A 19,314-nucleotide genomic window follows, 5' to 3' on the forward strand; every position below is an offset into this window, starting at 1 on the left:
GATTGGTTCGCCGTCGGTTTCCTGCTGCAGTAAGAAGAGCGGCGTCGAGACAACCTGGGAAGACTCAACACCACCACCTCCAATAACTATACTGTACAATGAAACTGTTAGCAATATCTCCCTCTCTCGATACCCGCTTCGTCACGGTTCTACTGCTGGTAAGGATACATATCTTAGCTTGGGGATGTGCTGTTTAGCTGCGACAGCAAGCTAACGTTAGCGTAGTAACGTTAGTTAGCCTGCCGCTGGACAGTTAGCTGCTAGCTAACCGATGCTGGTATGAGACGTGGCTTTTAAAGTAGCCAAGGTGACTAGTGAGCCCGCTCAGTCGCTCCTGGGTGTGCAGTTATTTATCAGGTTCACCGAGGAGGCCTTTTGACCGGGTTTCACCAACCGACTCCCATAACTAATCAAGTTATCAAGCTGCAATGTCAACTTAGCCGGTAGTGTTGAGTAACGTTAGCTGTAGGGTTATAACAAGCCATAATCCTTCTTATATAATCGAGGTGTTACTTGCATAACACACTGTATATTCCAAACTTTTAAAAAAAGACACAAAGTTGGAGTCCTGTTAACTTTGTTGAGGAGGGATGAAGCATCGAGCTAGCATTAGCTGATACCACCTACTGACAACAGTGGGATAAGTGCTAACTGCTAACATGGTTAGTTTAAGCGTTGTGTGTATTAAATATGTTTCTCTGCTGTGTTTGATCAAGCTTCATATATATTATTATATGGATGCACGATTTTATTGTCAGACTCTTGGTGTGTCTGTATGTGTCTCTGAATGATGCTCGCCGGTTGGTGAATTCCTCTGTTGTGGCTCATTCTCATTGGCTGACAACCCGGAACAAGCCACAGCGCTGCTGCTCTGCTGTTCTGAGAGTTTGGGCCTGAAATGAAAACTTTAAACTTCTCTCCGAGTTACAGAGAAGTGTTATCATCGATCTAACCACAGCAACGGTGACAGTTTTTTCAGTGTTGAGGAACCAGGAAATATTTTCAGTAGCCTAGAGCTGAAATGATTACACTATTAAAGGATAAGTCAATAGTCAGAAAGTCATTTTTCATGTTTAGAAACTAAACAGGAATTGGCTCCTGCCTTTGCAATGTGAGGATTGATTTCTTACCCATATATAATTGTATATTAAATATGTTTTGGACTATTGCTTGGATGAAATTCAGTTCAGTTCAGTAGGACTTTCTTTATCACGAAGGAAATTCTTGAGTCAGAGAATGCTTCAGATTACAGTAACAGCAATTGAGGTTCACAAATGTTCACAAACCAGTAAAAACAACCAGTGGGTTCCCCAGGTCAGGGTCACACACTGGGCCTAGTTTTTAAAACAACAGAGTGTTAAGTATCAGTCAAAATATTCAAACTATACAAGATATAAAGTGTTTCAGGAGCAAAAAGAAAAAAGTAAGTACAAAGAAGCCATTTCAAGACGTCACCCTGGGCTCTGAGAAGTTGCGATGGAAATTTTATTTTACATTTTTGACATTTCATTGACGAAGTTATTAACATATATTAGAAATAACAGTTAGTTTCAGCTTTAATTTTACACTAGGAAACATTTACACAAAACTAAACCAAGGAAAGGACAGTGACAGTTAAACTCTAACTACTGGTTTGCATGTGAGCAAAACTAAATTTACATGTGTGATTCCCCTGTAAAGCATGAGGCAGTGGACGGCCTGGTTAATTCACTGTGTTGAAAAAATGTGGCTTCCTTGGAACCTATATTGACACTGCTGTTTGTCACAGCTTCAAAGAAGGCGGCCTTCATATATCCTGTTTGAAGAGGATCTTGAGTCAGCACAAATAAGAGCAGATATAGAGAGAGTGCGTGCATACTTTTAAAATATTGTAATGTAATAGAAGTGTTGACTACAGTGGCTTATGTTAAAAAGGCGCAGTGTGTGTCATGACCATGATGCAAAAGGCTATCAGATTGCACTTGCAGCCTCAGTTAAACAGTTAAGTAAAAGTTTTGACAGTGCAGTTTTCTTTGGTCTCCTGTCGTGATGTCCACTTTGTTAAACACAGGCCCTTAAATAAGAAGAGTTAATGCAGGCTACAATTTCCTTTTTTTACCGGCATCTCTGTGTTTACAGTTGGCAGTCAGCACCTTTCCAACATCGGTGTTCTTTCTCCCATTTCACCCTCCACTGAATGTCATTTTAGCCTTTAAATTTTCTCCGTGCCGATCTCTTTCATACAAGATTCTGGTGATCAGAGCTGGAATTCAGAACTCCCCAGCTGGTTCGCATCATAATTACACCCTTATTCTTTAAAGTGATCCAGAAAGGGAGATACACAAAAGAAAACTAGACGGCTGCAAGATTAGTTTCCTACCACAGAATGCTAGAATTAGACTGACCATCGATCTAGCTCATGTTCTCTAACAGATAAGATGTCAGAGAAAATGTATGACAAAAAAAAACAGGATATGTGTAAAAAGAATGTGCAGCGTCATTGTGTGTAACGGCCACATTATTTGAGCAAGAGGTAGAGTGACTAAAAGAATAAGAGCGCAAATACTGTACACGCAGCCTCAATTAAGCCTCAGGGCGTCTCAATCTCTATGATGTGGTGATGAGTTGAATCATACAGGTGGAGTTCATAATCAGTGCTGGCGATTTATTTAAAGTTGACAGCTGATGTAGTTTGGCCACTGTTGGGGGTATGTGAGCTCAACACAATGTGAGAAATGGATGATGCTCCACTGTTGCATGTTTTGTGAGACTTTTTGGCGGCATATCAAAGTTCCAAATACTGTGTGGATACTTTATTAAAGGAGGGAGAGGTACGCATATACTTCAACAGGTTCTGGACAAACAGGAAGTAATAAGGAGAAAAAATAAAAACACTTCAGGGGCGTCCTAACCATACATTTTTTCTATTAGTTTATCAATATAACCTTAGCTAATTGGCCAGTATCATGAGAGGAGCACTCGAATGTTAAAATATTTGCGTATGTGCTGTTTTGTAACACATGCCATCGTGTCCATATGAACATGTATGGAAGTACAGTCCACACTTAACAGGATACAAGGAAAAAACAGGTTATGCAGGAAATCATGAGAGCATTAATTACATTGTTTTCTGTATTAGCCCAGAACCAGAACAACTGACTGGGGCAGACCCAGGAAACACCAGAGAGATTATACTGCTTTTTTCCTGGGGCATACTGGGGGTCCCACTGGAGGACTTACAGAGAGAGATTTGCTGGTTAAAACCACACCTTGCCTGCTCTGCACACCCTCTCCATTATAAACATAATTATAGCACGCAGCTAGAAATATAAAGTTTTAAAGAATATAGTTTTCACTGCGTTCGACAATGATAGCATTGCATGAAGCAACTCTGTTGCATTTCATGTGTGCTTCTAAATTATGAGGTTAGTACCATAGTATTACCACTCTGAGAGCTGGTGTTCAGTTGAGTCAGTCTCTGGAAATGCTGGTTTGCAGTATGTGGACAGGGTTGTTGGTTCACTCTTTAGTCTTTTTAGTTCAGGATTACCCCCCTGGGGAATAATAAAGTCTTATGTTATCTGTCAACTGTCTTCAGGGTCTTTTCTCCGCTCCCCCACATAGTTGTCTTCGTAACCAGCTTGTCTGTGGTTTTGTGTTTTAATTGCTGATCTATCTCCTCCCGTGTGTGCCTGTAGGTGATGGGGCTCTCTACACCCGGACAAGCAGAAATCACCAGTCTGGATTCAGCCAACATAGATGACGTCCTAAGTAAGGCATCACACTTTACACTTCAAAGGCTCTTAAAGGAATAGTTTGACATTTTGGAAAATACGCTTATTCACTTTCTTGCTCAAAGCTGGATGAGAAGATCAATAAAACTCTCATGTCTGTTCAGTCGATATGAAGCTACAGCTGGTTGGCTTAGCTTGGCATAAAGACTGGAAACAGGGGCAAACAGCTTATATCCTTGAATTTTTGTCTCATCTAGCTCTTGGGAAGGAGATATTCAGACAGAAGTCCACCATTTTGCCTCACTTGTCTTTAAGACACGCATATTAAATTTCCATCTTTGTTACGTCCACCAATGATATTTTGTTGTCATTCTGCCTTGTCAGACTGTTTGTCTCTCTGTTAGTTAGCAGCATATCAAATCAATCATGGGATTTGGTCACCAGTGAGAAACTTGGCCCATTACACAATTGGCTGTTGGTGTGAATTGCACCATTAAAAGTTTTTTTTCCCCCTGGATTCCTTCCAACATATACAGTATGTTCATATCGGCTAAACTCATTGCTGCATTTGTCACCACTCCTCCCACAAATTTATCCAGTATTCAGTTTTATTTACATCATTTGCCTTATTGTTGCAGATCTGACCCTCTTTAAAGTCACTGGTTTATCCGTTTTACTAAGAGAGAGGCCGAGTGCCTTCCTTTTCGGTGTCCCCCATGAGACCTTAGAATATGTACAGTAGTCAACAGGGAAGGACAAATCATTTTTTTATCCTGTTTGAAGTGTGCAATGAATAACACATATGATGTTTGTCACTGTTAAGCATAATTTTGCAAGTCAAGGAAGTCACAGTTTGTTGTAGGTTTGTCGAAGTACCATTAAGTTTTTCTGTGAAACTGCGCAGTGAACTACACCTCTTATCTTGCTTGATTTACGTAACCAACACCAGCTATCTATCTATCTCGGTAACTTAGCTGTGTTCCCAGCACAAGTGTTACATTATCTTACCCAGTGTGTCAAGTGACTCCTGATCTTTTAAGCAGCCCAGAAGGGAAAGAACGAGCAAGATCCGTTGCTTGTGTGAGTATATCCCCTTACTTAATACACAGGCACCTAGCTTCAGTGAGAGAGGAAGTCATGACGTCACTTAAGCGACTTGTGTAGTTTTTCTAAAGACATATTTTTATAATCTTATACTCCAACAGACAAACTGTTTCCTGACTTGCAAAATTATCTTTTAAATCGACAAACATCACACGTGTACTTTTTGGCACAATTTAAACAGGATCAAAAGGTTATTTTTCTCTCGCCATTAACAACCATACATATTTTTCCTGAAATAAGTTCCCATGGTGGTTCACCAGAAGCGGAGAGTGTTTACCTCACTATAGGTAGTGTGATAGATAAATGTACACAGCCTTGAGTCACTGGTTATAAATTTGCTTTTTTGTAAGTGCTTTCATGTTTTTTTTGTCTTTCAGTAACAGAAAACTGAGGGCTTTAAGCAGCCTAATTAACGTAATTAATTCACAAGCAAATATACATTAACGAGTGTGTTTAGTAATGTATAGAGGCTTACATTTATTTCCTGTTTGTGTGTATGTTTCCTTGCAGATAATGCTGGGGTGGCATTAGTCAATTTTTATGCAGACTGGTAAGTGTGTTGTTTCTCCTTCTATATATATATTATATTGAGGATGTTTAAATTAGTTTTGCTCATGATGCAGACGTTACCTATGAATGCTACATGGTGCAATAAGTATAATTAGATTGCCATCATCCACAGTAGAGATTTTGTTGATTTATTTTTAAAGGATTTTTACACAGTGTGTCTGTTTTAATCTCATTTGGTCTAATTAATGGATGTGTAATGGAGCTGTTAGAGGCAAAAATCATTTGTCAACATTGTCAAATACTGCGAAATGTAGTCCAATGGATCTAAAAATCTATTTAATTTACTTACAAATCATGGGAATTCATTTGGCCTCACACCACTTCTCCTAACCCTCTCACAGGTGCAGATTCAGTCAGATGCTCCATCCAATTTTTGAGGAGGCATCTAACATAGTGAGGGAGGAGTTCCCTGAAACCAAGCAGGTGGTGTTTGCCCGTGTCGACTGTGACCAACACTGTGAGTATTACTGTTTTAAAGGGCTGCGCAATTAATCAGATATCAATTTCATTCATGGTTTTGACTTCCTGCAACTACTGAACATGATCGACTGGGATATTGACATATAGAGTGCGTGCTCTGCTCACAGACGACTCTGCTGCCAATCAAATCAAGTGCTTCCTAAAGTAATACCAGCCTCCACTTTTAGGGAGCTGTTGTGCAGCTGTGTGCGCACCCTGCAGCGGCAGCTTGTGAAAAACCTCCCTGAGTGTTGTGGCTGTAGTCCAAAGCAGAAAAGTAATGTACAAAAGAGAGCAGACAGGCAAAATGAAAATGTCTAGAGCAGAAGGTAAAGAGCTAGTTCCTCGAAACATATCATCATTTGTTGTTGGAAAGTATTTCGGATTTAGCCCTAGTGACGTTAAAAGGGATACTTTGCATTTTTTTTGAAGTTTGGTTCTATGTGGTACATATCCATAGTCAGTATATTACACACAGTAGATGCCAGTCAGCATGCTCCCAGTTTGGAGAAGCATTGCACTGCTGTGGATGGAGTTCAGGAACAAAATGTGTTTTAGCTACATAAAAAAGGTCCCACTTGAAAAATGTTTTATATCAGTTTAAGTGTATGCTATATTGAGATTTTTTTCTCTGCTTTACCTTTACATCAGACAGCCCGCTCTGATGGGGAAGCTGTTAAAGGCCTCAGTTCCCCATCTATGCTCTCGTCAAAGCCACCAGACTCCATTTAGAAAAACAGTAATGGGAGCTGCTGGTCTACCTGCTTTTGGTTGTGTTATTGTGTGTCTTTGGTAAATCTGAACTAACCCTTTAAATGCCAACGTCACACAATAACACAACCAAAACAACTGTTTGAGGCAGCGGTCAACCAGCAGCTCCTGTGTTCACTTACATTAAATCAGGGTTGTCTGGCTGTGAATAGAGCAATATAAGGACCTCATTTTCCAGTTGGATATCACTGTCTGACAGTAAGGTAAAGCAGTGAAAATATTCTTAATATAGCGTACATTTAAACTGATTTTTTTCATGTGAGACTTTTTTAGGTGGCTAAAACACATGTTGTTGCTTAAATCTGGGGGTGTGCTGACTTACACCTACTCTACATAATACACCGTCTGTGGATGAGTACCCCATACAACCCCACTCCAAAAGATCTGAACTAGTCCTTTAATCAAGAGCCAATCATATGCAATAGGTGCTTGAGACTTGTGTCTCTGCCACAAAGCAACACATTCAAGTTGTTTAACCACCTTGAAACACCACAACCTGCAGTATAATGAATGTATGAAAGCCAAGAAGAATAACGTCACTAACGTTACCTCACTGGATCCCCATCCTTGTACAGCACTAACTCAGACATCCATAAGAGTAACGCTGTATGGCACATCACTGTATCCATCCAGCTCACAAAGACAGATTGAGATCACATAACTAATCACATTCCATTTGTGTGTCCCATACACATTGTTTTCCTTTGGTTGCATTCTGTGATGGCATTTTTATTTTTCGTTTGCCTTTATATTGGGTACAGTTTAATTAATACTTTGCTTCTGGGAAATGCACTGTTAAAAAAAGGCCAGTCTCATTTGCAAAGACTTGTACATTAGCAAGAATGTAGCACGACATGAAAGTGAAGGCAATGCTCTATTACATTTTTTTAAATATAAAATTGCAATAAAATATTTTTTATTGGGATTAAATTATAATCTCAATATTGATCAAAATAATTCTGATAATCATGTTGGCCATAATTATGCAGCTCTACTGTTTTATTAGTTTTTAGCATTCTTTAATATTGTCAGGCAAAGTGCCAAACGACATACAGATGCAGGAGTTTAACCTGTAACATGTAAAATAATGAGAAATGCTCATCACAAGTTACCAGAGCCAGTACCATTCATTTATTTGATCAACAGCGAAACTATTTATTTTGTTAATGATGTGAAAAAATTTAACTAATCTTAATAATTTGAAACTGAAAGCGGAAAAGGTTTTCATTTTTTCCTACCTTAAGGGTTAATTGTCCAAATTATTATTAGTATTAATATATGGGTTAGTTGTTTATGGCGATCTAATTCCCTGAACTACCATAACAGTCATTTTATTTATAAACTTCACCAAAAAGGCACACACACACACACACACACACACACACACACACACATACACATACACACTCCCTCTTACTATATTTGATGCACATATGTACACATAGATGCCCAGGACACCAAAGCACAGACACATAAACCGCCAGCCTCAGCCTTTTGAGATAAAGCAAATTAAAGAGAATTATTGATGACCTGCAAACTGTTTGAAGACTAATGACAAAACTGCTGCTTCCTGTGAAGACGGGAGGCTTAGAGACACCCCGCAGGGAGATTGACACCTGCCACATGCACACACACACACACTCATTCAGTGTGTGCAGAGAGAATATTTACACTTAGCGGGGGGCAGCTTTCATGTGGGAGATCAGAGCTCAGAGCTGACTGAAGGCAGTGTTTTCAGACTGAGGTTTAACCGCCGTCTCTGTCACTTCTCCGCTCCTCATCCACCCATCCCCATGTGTTTTTCGCTCAGCCTCTCCCTCTTCATCAATTGATTTGTCCTTCTTTACTTAACTTCTCTGTGCAGCGGACATAGCCCAGCGGTACCGCATCACCAAGTATCCGACATTGAAGTTGTTCCGCAATGGGATGATGATGAAGAGGGAGTACAGGGGTCAGAGGTCGGTGGCGGCCATCGCTGACTTTATCCGCCAGCAGCAGGTCGACCCTGTGAAAGAGATACAGTCAATGGAGGAGATTAACACTCTGGATGTGAGTGCAAACACGCGCACACACACTGTGTCTATAAAATATCACAAACTTCAACAGAGTCATTGTAAAATAAAACTGTATCATTTCTTTTCTTAACACTTTTTTTTTATTTCGCAGAGGAGCAAGAGACACATCATAGGCTATTTTGAAAGCAGGGACACAGACAACTACCACACATATGAAAAAGTTTCCAACATCCTTCGAGATGACTGCACATTCTTGGCTGCTTTTGGGTGAGACACAACACCACCTTTTATTTTAGGCTTAGTTTTAATCCTTTAATTTCTGTTTGTCTTCTAACTTCCCTTATCTGCTTTACTCTTATAGCTCCGTATCTGAGGCCGAGCGCTTCAGTGGAGACAATATAATCTACAAGCCTGTCGGGGAGGCCGTACCTGACATGATCTACCTCGGCTCACTCACCAACTTTGACCTGACCTATGCTTGGGCCCAGGACAAGTGTGTGCCTCTGGTCAGGGAGATAACCTTTGAAAACGGAGAGGTTCGTTAGCTGCTTTTTCATATAGAGCACTGTCAGCTTGATCTGTTGCTTTTTGGTCTACTAAAATGGATGTTTAAATCTGGATATGTAGATGTACATAGAGATGTTTACACAACAAACAGCCTGGAGGGTATTAATGGAGTCTGTGGGTAGTCCATCTGCTGAGCCACGGAAAGGCCCTCACTCCATCTGTCCTTGACGCTTTGTGTGTGTGTTTGTGTTTTTCAGGAGCTGACTGAAGAAGGAATTCCTTTTCTCATCTTGTTCCACGTTAAAGAAGACGGAGAGAGCTTAGAGAAGTTTCAACATGAAGTGGCTCGCCAGCTCATCAGTGAGAAAGGTGAGCTTGTGTGTATTGGCAGCATGTGAATATTAGTTACTCATGAGCCAAACAGCCTTGTGTACAGAAGTAGTGTTCGTGACCCTGGTGTCTCCTCCTCAGGGTCTATAAACTTCCTGCACGCGGACTGCGAGAAGTTCCGCCATCCTTTGCTCCATATCCAGAAAACTCCTGCTGATTGCCCCGTCATCGCTATAGACTCATTCAGACACATGTATGTCTTTCCTGACTTTAAAGACCTCAGGTGAGTACCGCCTTTCACTTTCTCTTTAAAATGTGGTTGTGCATGACGATATGTGAGCATGTGTGCAGCACATAGACTGTATAAAAAGTGGACATAGCTACTGTGACGTCACCCATCGGTTTATGAGGGCTGTTTTGAAGCCTTGTGTTCAGCATTTCAGTCTTCGCCATCTTGGCGTTTTTGGAGCCAGAAGTGGCCATATTTGGATGAGAGGGTAGAGCTGTGGAGGAGCAAGGGTTGGATTTGACTCATAGACTGTAGTAACACCCTGCAGACAGCCTGTGACTCAGGCGGCCCCACCCTTGAATATGTGTAACTTTAAGCCTTAGTGAAATGTAAACACGTGAGTTGTAAAAACAATTCACCCCAGCACAGTTGTTATAATTACTGAAATTAGCTATAGAGACCAAAACTGTTTTTGGTACCAGGCTGTAAACATGTTTATTTCTGCTATAACGTTGGACATTTTAACATGGGTGTCTCATGGGAATTGACTCACTTCCTGGAGCCAGCCTCAAGTGGCCATTAGAGGAACTGCAGTTTTGTCACTTCCACATTGGCTTCATTTTTAGCCTCATAGGTTGCCAATTGGTGCAGCAGTGTAGTCCTTCAATGACTACATTAACATGCACAAAATATTCCTATTTTTACCTTAATTCCAAAAAAGACAATATTTCTACTAAGCTGTTTACGTGACTAATGAAAATGAATATTCCACTAATGTTCCCCATTACATGCAGCTGTGCGTACTCTAATTAACATGCCTTAACATACCGTTAAAGATAAGATAAGATATACTTTATTGATCCCCAGAGGGGAAATTGAAGTATCACAGCAGCACTAGACAAAAAGACATTAAATAGAATAAGATAGAAGAGAAAAATAAATAAAAAATAATGATCGATTAAATAAAAGCTAAAATGAAAATAAACTTGCTACATCAAGATGAATAAAGTGACTAAAAATGGCAGACAAAGTGTCGAATAAAATAATACAATAAAAGTCATCAATTTATGATGTCAGTTATGAAGAAGTGGAACGACGGTCTTGAAAAGGTTGTCATTGCACTTATACAAAAACCTGTTAATATCCAAGACTTTCATAATGTTTAAAAGTAGGTGTGTTTCGCTTTCCAACCAGAAATATAGGCATCTCTTAACTGTTGGCAAGGCAGAGCTGACAATACAGGCTAGAGACCGTGTGTCGCAGAACCCCAGTTGAGATGCATATTCAAAATGTGCTGTATACATGTCTAAAGAATGCTCCAAAAACCTGAATAATACCGGCAGATCCCACATGTCTTAACCAAAAAATACTACATTTAGAATAATGCCTAATTCAGAACATCCAAACTAAATATGCCGTTTACAAGACCTGTAACAAATTTAGAATACTATCAGACTCTGAATTAAAATGGAATATTACCACCATGTGTGTATCTCCCTGTAAACATTTCAAAACATTTTTTTCAAAAAACTGGGGCTGGTAATTGTTTCAAGCAAAAAGAAATAGCCAAACATAAATGAAAACTTAACACAAACGCAGCTGTAATTAACAAATGAATCATCCACATGTCAAATCAGTCTGATACATTCAGCGTTCTTTAGACATTTTTGAGCAATTATTGCCTGATTCTGATACCGTATGTGAAATTGTTCATAACGAGATCTCCTTAAATAAAGTTAATTTCATTACACACACACACACACACACACACACACACACACACTATAATCCACAGTGCACTCAACAACAGAGAAATGTCACACCTCCTAAAATCTGTCCTTTATGAATGGGCCAGGACACCGGAGCTAATGTGACATGATTTGGCACGTGCAATAAGTGCTAAACTAATCCAGTCTAATCTAATTTAATCTTATTTATTCTGCCCCCCACCACTCGGCCTCCCCCAGTCCCCAATCAGAGTCTGATCAGATAGACAGAAGCCCTGAGGACTGACCAGCCCTCCACAACCTAATTACATCACATCACCACCGCATGTGGCACACAGCTTGTAATTACGTTAGTGCAGTGTATGTTATATATATACATGTGTGTGTCTTTGCATGTGTGCGTGTGTCCACATGCTGCTCTGACACACGGGGTTAGAAGTGACTGGGGACCCGCTCCGCGTCTGTGATATGACAACAGCTCATGACCTGTCGTTAATAAGCACAGTTCAGAGGACAGCGTTGATATGGATTAATGCTGCTTCATGACTCGTCCGCAGGGACTGATGTCCTCTGTCGCTGCCACCAGCAGTTTTGTCTCATATCAACTCATATCTCATGTCTTTGTTGCTGAACTTTGTGTAGGAATGCCTTCGTGAAACACACAGTTACTGGGCCTTATGCAAAAACCACTCATACATATTTTGCCCATTTGGCCCAGGATTTAATGAACACATTTTTCTGAAGACGAAAAGAAAAGGTAATCCTTTCCATATCCACTCTTCTATTGTGGGGGTTCAGGAAGCAGCCAGCGCCTTGTCAAGGCTTTCTTGCAAGCAGATATCTAAATACCAGACATATATTTGTCAGAACGCTTTTAAGTATCATTTTTAATGCTTTACGAAATTCTGTCCAGAAAGGCCTAATAACTGGACACTCCCAGAATACATGCCAGTGATTGGCTTCCTGAAACCCACACAGTCTCCAACATTTAGCGCCCCCTCCAGCAAAATGTGCTTTCTGCTTTGGTGTGATAAAAAAACAAATAAAACAGGATATATAGATTTAATGATAGATCAGGGACCTCGTTTAACAACAGCAAAACTGTATCAAAACATCCGTTTAAAAACTCTCACACAATTCGTGCAGTGTAATCCAAGTCTCATTTATCCTGTCATGCTCAGAACTTCCCAAACACATGCACTATCACAAAAAAAAACCCTTAGGGGCCGCGTCCCCCAAAGTTTTTTTCTGAGGCCAGAGTATTTTTTAAAAGTTTTACAATGAGAGGAGTACCTGGCGTTTTTCTCCTTACATTTGATTGACATTTTTGTGAATGACACTTGCCTTAAACAGAGCCCTGTGAAACAGTTTGGAGGGGTTAGATCTCACAAACACACACATACCTAGTTGGCACCTGTCAGGCTGAAATGATCCTGTTATAACAAGTTAGTGCAAATGAGAACGTTTTATTGAGTCAAACTTATTTCTACAAACACTTGTATGAACAAGCCTTACCGAAAAAAGTTAGAGATTTAAGAGCTGAGAAAGTTTTCTTTAAAATACCCAATGTGTGTTTCTGTGTGTTTCTTCCAGCGTCCCTGGCAAGCTGAGACAGTTCGTGTTGGACCTTCACTCTGGAAAGCTACACCGAGAGTTCCACCACGGTCCCGACCCCACAGACAGCACGCCCGGACAGGTCCGACAGCAGCGTCAGCACGCACTACAGAGTCACCGAAAGCCGGTTTGTGCTACATCATGTAAAAACTTTGTTCTGACTTTCTCCCCCAGGAGGAGACGGGAGGAGAAGTGGCCAGCAGCCCTCCAGAGAGCTCGTTCATGAAGCTGGCGCCCAGCGAGACTCGCTACACCATCCTCAGACGGGACCGCGACGAGCTGTGACCTCACCGGCCTTCCAGTGATCCTGTGACTCAATGCCACGCCCCAGGGTCAGGGAGGGGGTTAGGGTTGGGACAGGCCAGCGGGACAGAACAGCAACACCCAACACCCTTACTGAAGAGAGAGAGATGGAGAGGAGGAGGAGAATGAAGAGGAAGAAGGAGAAAAAGAAGAACAGGAGGAAAAGAGAGTTCAGTCCACGACACAACCATGTTGGAATAACCTATATTTTCATAACTCTTTCACGTACAGTTTTTATTTTGGATCAAAAAGAAGGGGGGTAAAGAAGAAATCGTGTGTGGGCAGGGGTTAGGGGCATCAAGAGAAGTGTTTTTACTTTTATTTTTTGGAGCTTGTAAATACGTTTGTGCTACATGGGAGTCTCATTGTTGGTCTAAATTAAATGCAGATTTTTCTTTATTTTATTCCTTTCTTTTACATCACCCGGCTTTTTGTAGAAAAAAAAAACAAAAAACAGAACAGTTCCCTCACTCCAGTTGTACGGTTCTTATCTGTGGGTAGTCCAGTTCAGCCTGATAGGAGACGCTTGTTTAGTCTCACTGACCTCATGGCTGCATCTCAATATGACCAACTCTAGTCTAATTCATTTGTATAGCACAACTTATAACAATATGCCTGCTTGAAGTAGCTTTATCTCCATATCTTCTCCACACACACTGAAGGAATAGAAAAGTATTTTGGAAATGCTTTGTAGGGTTAACATACTTTAAACCATGACTTGAGACAGAAGATAAAGAGACGGAGCTACTCCAGCCTATTGAGATGCACCCCTTCTCTCCCTGGTACTAAATGGTTATAGATTATGATGTCTCTTACAGTGCTTATAAAAAGTATTGCCCCCTCGGACCTTTTTGTGTGTCGCTGTTTTACAACACTGAATTGCAGTGGATGTAATTAGGATTTTATTTTTGTCAACAATCAAGAGAAAATACTGTAACGTGAAAGTGAATGAGCCTTTTTGGCCATCATACTAAATTTAGTAGAAGCCTTAAAGGGATAGTTCAGATGTTTTGAAGTGCGGTTGTATGGGGTCGGTGTTTCCCATATGGTAGTGATCAGTCGGCACATCCTCCAGTTTGGAGAAGCAGACTGGAGTCCGACACAGAAGCTAAGCAGTGTACTGCTGTGTACACTGTATTGAGAAAATAGTCACTGCTTTACATTTCAATCACGCAGTGCGTTTCGATCGGGGAGCCATAAGCGGCGTCACTTCCCCATCAGACTCCATTGAAAAAACAGTGATTTTAACTCGCTGAACACAGGAACTGCTGCTCTACTGCTGCTTCAGTCAGTTAGTTAGTTTGTGTTATTGTGTGACTTCGGTGAATCAGAACCACTCCTTTTAAATGCCAAAGTCACACAATAACACAAACAAACTACGTGATTGAGCCAGCAGTAGATTAGCAGCTCCTGTGTTCAGCAGCGTTAAATCAGTTTTTGTCAATGGAGTCTGGCCTATAAGAGAGCGATATAATGGCTTTGTTTTCCCATTGGAAATCCCTGTCTAACTCAAAGGTAAAGCTTTGAAAATAGTCTAAATATAGCACACACTTCAACTGATTGATGATTTTAGGTGGCCAAAATATGTTGGACTCCGGCTTGATTCTCCAGATTGGGGGTGTGCCAACTGACATCTACTGTAGGTAATGTACACTCTGTGGATAAGTACCCCATACAACCCCACTTCAGAAAATCTGAACCATCCATTTAAACTGCACAATACCAAAAAAAAAAAGAACACACCATCCCTGTCATGAAGCCTGGTGGTGGCAGCATCATGCTGTGTGGAGGCTTCTCTGCAGCGAGCCCTGGAAGGCTTGTCAGTGTAGAATTGATGCAGCAAAGTGCAGAGAAATCCTGGTAAAAGCAACTAAAGATGTATATTTCACAGTAAGACAACCCCAAACATGAAACCAAATCTACACAGGATTTCAAAGAATTAGTGTCCAGATGTGTAAAGCTGTTACAGGCCTTTTGAAGTAGACCTAAGGCTGTAACTGTTGCCAAAGGTGCCTCTATTAAGTACTGTCTTTAAGGACATGAATACTTATGCAATCAGGAGTTCTGTTATTTTTGTACCCAAGAAATGTTTCTGTTTAGTCTCTAAAATGCTGATTACCTCCACTACTGCACAACATTAAAAGTAAAAGGGGGCTGGATACCTTTTTAAAGGCACAGTATTTGCCATAACACTTCTTGAGTTGTGTTCCCGGGGATCAAGTAGAGGAGAAAAAAAATGTTTTTGCAACGATGTACTTTAAAAATGATTAGGAATTTATGAAATGGCTGTTGTTTTTGATGTTACCTGTTGTCAAATGTGTCATCATGCTGGGGGAGAAAAGATGGTGGCCTTCCCGGTGTTTGAAAAAAAGCCGAGAGACGAGAGGGGAAAACCCGTGTGATGAACGGTGGAAATTTACAGTCTGCCACTTTATACAAGTTCTCTTAAAACTGGTTTTGTCTCTTTATATGTCTTTGAGGTTTTGGTACAAGTCTAGATCCCTGAGATCCCCTGAGTGTGAATTAATCCAGATTATGAATACGGGGACCCATTGCTAAGGTTGTACTGTGTGTCCTGCCCTTCCATAGAGGCCAACAGATGCCTGCATAGTGACATATCAGCCCACATACAGGAGAGCAACGGGGGGAGCGTGATGCCATTTCTAAACCAGTCATCTCAGAGGGGAAGAAGAGTTAAAAAAATGAAAAAGTAAATTAAAAACCATTTTACAGGATGTTGTGTTACCTGGTGCTTTGTACGTCCGTGTCTGTGAACTCTACCAGTGTCATTTACTGTGATATTTATCCAATGACTGACATCACCGTTGAAAAGAAACATTTTATTTGGCAGAAAACCAGCAGCAGTGTCATCAATACATGGCAGGTTCTCCCACTCCAGTCCCTGAAGTGATGTGGCACTTTGGCGCTTTATGTGCAATTTTGCTCTCACACTTGTCAGAAACAACTCAGTACCTATACACAGTATAACTTGTACAGACACTGAAGCAGAACCACTTTAATTTACATTAAATGTAAAACCACAGTGACGTTGGGCACAAAAACCTTTTCTCAATATCATCTTTCTTATTGCAGTCTCAGTAGTGCAGCCATTCACATTTGGACATTTTCTGTATAAAGGAACACTGAGGCATGATCACTGCTGAACAGAAACCCTGGTGAGAAAGAATAACCTGAAAAAAGATGCTAGCTTATGAAACAGCAGGCCTCATTCACTCATGTGCATGGAAATGTTCTTACTTTGCGCACAAAATAAGTGTATGCAAAATTACAATCAGATTCATGACACATGCGTCAGTGAATCAGAATCACTCTAAATTGACAGGCGTGTGCCCTATTTGCAATCAGCATACGGCCACGCCCCCATTTCTTTACATACCTGGAAAAGTCACAGAATTTCACAATCACATTTTCCAGGCCTGGAAAAGTGAGTATCATTGAAAATTTTGGTTAAGTAATAAAACTGTGTTGCGTGTAATGAAATTGTTACAGTAATATTGCTTAGACAACCATCACATAGTGCTACACAACTGCAAATTTATCATCTGTAGCCGTCAATTTAACATAGCTCTAATGACCCCGATGTGTGACAGTGTTTTGTTCACCATCACGCACGTTTCTCCATTTTCTGTCCAGCTAGAAGGAATTATGTTTGACTCTGATATGTCCTTTAAAAGTCATGGAGAAGTTTTGAAATTTCATCCACAAAAATATGTGGGAACCCTGCCTTTAGCTTTGTTACCTTCTCTTAGCGCCGTTAGCAGTGGCTGTACAGCTAACGATGCTAACTTAGTTGACAGTGCTAAAGGGGTTTGGCAGCTCAAAATAAAGCCACCTCCTCACCAAGGCTACCTGGGGGGAAGAGTCACAAACCCCCCTTACCACTGTCAACTATGTTAGCACCAGGCTAACATTAGCGATCAGTGGAGCCCGGAGAGTGGGCAGTGGGCATGTTAACGCAGCTAGCTTCCTGTCTGCCACCAAAGCCAACGGAAGATAAAATAAAAAGCAGCATATTTACATCAACAAAACACTGATACTAACATTTCTTTGAATTCTACGTTTTCTACGACACCCGGGCCTTAATCAGTTGAGTGTACGCATGGTCTGAAGCAGCTCTAAATTTGTTCGCGGAATACGCACGGTTTAAGCACAGATTGTTTGTGAATGAGGCCCAGTGTTCTTATTCGTGATAGTATTTGACAGAACGGTTGTGTACGACTTGATTTATTTGGTGCCAAAGCAGTCACACTGAGCCAACTGGACACGTAAAGATGTAGTGTATATAACTACATGGTTGCGTTCAGAATAAATGTCAGTAGTCGTGTGTATAAATGAGATTAGTATCCTCACAGACAATCCATTCACACGCCAACATCAAAGTATCTGACTCTTAAATAAAGCTGTTATGACAGAATTGTTTTACGACAGTGCTCGGTAACAGCAAAGCTCAGTGACGTCTCGAGTGTCTTTAAGGCAACGTGACACCGCCTGCAGGCCTGGTTTGTGCTTCTGACTGGTCAGTCAACCGTGAAGCCTCGGTGATTAGTCAGCACCTGAGGCCGGAGGAATAACCAGAACTGCTGGGTCATTTGTCCTTGTTCGACTCGGGCTCGGGTGGTGCTTCTGGAGGCGGTGCTGTCAGTTGTTTCATTTGGATATCCACTCGGGCTTTGCGGTGTTTCTGGACCAGGTTGCCGCCTGCAAACCCCAAAGCGCCCCCTCCCAGAGCAGCAGCCACCCCTGCTGCTTTGAAGCCAGCCAGCAAGCCCAGTGGACCTGCTATTACACCGCCAAGCAGCGCCCCGGCAACCGGCAACACCGCCAACTTGTAGCCCACCGCCTAGAGAGACAGGACGAAGAGACATGTTCTAGTTTAATTTAACATCCTCACACACACACACACACACACACACACACACACACACACACCTTTGGAGGCATTATTACTTTGTGGCTTCAAGACAGTCTGCGATAGAGTTGGACGTGTCTATCCTTTCATGATCACACATCGACCCGCGGAAGGAGGAAGAAGAAGAAAAAGACACAAACAAGCCTGCATGTGTAAATGTAAATCAACGCTTCCATAGCTGCATCAAAGAGTTTTCATTATCTCCATTTAGGAGAAATCAGAGAGATGCGGCCTGTGTGTTATTACGGCCGTTATCATCAGAGTGGAAGGTGCTCTTTGCTGATGACAATTAATGTAACGCACGCACACACACACACACACGCAGGAACACACACTTGATTAACACTTCACCATTAAATTAATCTAGTTCAAAAGCTAGCATTGCTTGTCCACACCCCTGTGGCAGTTGAGGGAATTTTAATTTCATCTGAGCCGAGTTAAAAGGACTCTGGGCACAGGTTGTAGAGGGTGGAGGAAATGTGAGTGTGCGAGTGTGTGTGTGTGTAACGCTGTTTGACCTGATGACAGATTACAAGCTTTCAAACACGTTAAAACATCTGACATCCCTCTCATCTGCTTTATCTCTCGCCACCCCCCCACCGCCCTGTATAATGTGCAGCCCAGTGCATCTACCAGCAACCTTACAGAGAGGTCAACCTTTGTTTGTGTCGCCGGTTGGGTGAATTTAATTTAAAATAAGCATTTCAAAAGAATATTTCATTATATGCGGCATTTATTCTATAAATGATGGGACTAAAGTACAAACTGGGGAAGGTCCAGTGTGAGATTTAGGGGAATATGTTGGCAGAAATGGATGACAGTATAATAAGTTTGTTTTTAGTTGAATTGTCGTGTTTTTTGTCACCCTATAATGCTGTGTTTATATCTACATAGGGAGTAGGTCCTTGTCCATGGAGTTCGCCATGTTGTTCTACAGTAGCCCAGAATGGACAAACCAAGCACTGGCTCTAGGTTGGCTATTCGTGATTTTACATCAGCAAAATGTGGGCACACATTAGCAGCATTAGCTCGTCCCAACGAG

General features: G+C 41.2%; 2 protein-coding genes across 2 annotated transcripts in view; one reads left to right on the forward strand and one right to left on the reverse strand.

The window, feature by feature from the left end:
- On the forward strand, nucleotides 1–16,077 carry erp44 (endoplasmic reticulum protein 44). Its single transcript, XM_050047291.1, has 11 exons — nucleotides 1–158; nucleotides 3,678–3,750; nucleotides 5,328–5,367; nucleotides 5,729–5,844; nucleotides 8,482–8,666; nucleotides 8,784–8,899; nucleotides 8,994–9,168; nucleotides 9,397–9,508; nucleotides 9,611–9,752; nucleotides 13,019–13,121; nucleotides 13,214–16,077. The coding sequence occupies exons 1-11, from the start codon at nucleotides 99–101 to the stop codon at nucleotides 13,322–13,324; spliced, it is 1,233 nt and encodes a 410-aa protein (XP_049903248.1). The 5' UTR covers nucleotides 1–98; the 3' UTR covers nucleotides 13,325–16,077.
- stx17 (syntaxin 17) overlaps nucleotides 13,652–19,314 on the reverse strand; it is a 16,488-nt gene continuing 10,825 nt past the window's right edge. The window contains exon 7 of the mRNA XM_050047292.1: nucleotides 13,652–18,203. Coding sequence (XP_049903249.1) covers nucleotides 17,949–18,203 — 255 coding nt within the window. The 3' untranslated portion in view covers nucleotides 13,652–17,948. The remainder of the gene's footprint in view (nucleotides 18,204–19,314) is intronic.

The sequence above is a fragment of the Epinephelus moara genome, chromosome 6, assembly GCF_006386435.1.
Source record: "Epinephelus moara isolate mb chromosome 6, YSFRI_EMoa_1.0, whole genome shotgun sequence".
Classification (NCBI taxonomy): Eukaryota; Metazoa; Chordata; class Actinopteri; order Perciformes; family Serranidae; genus Epinephelus; species Epinephelus moara.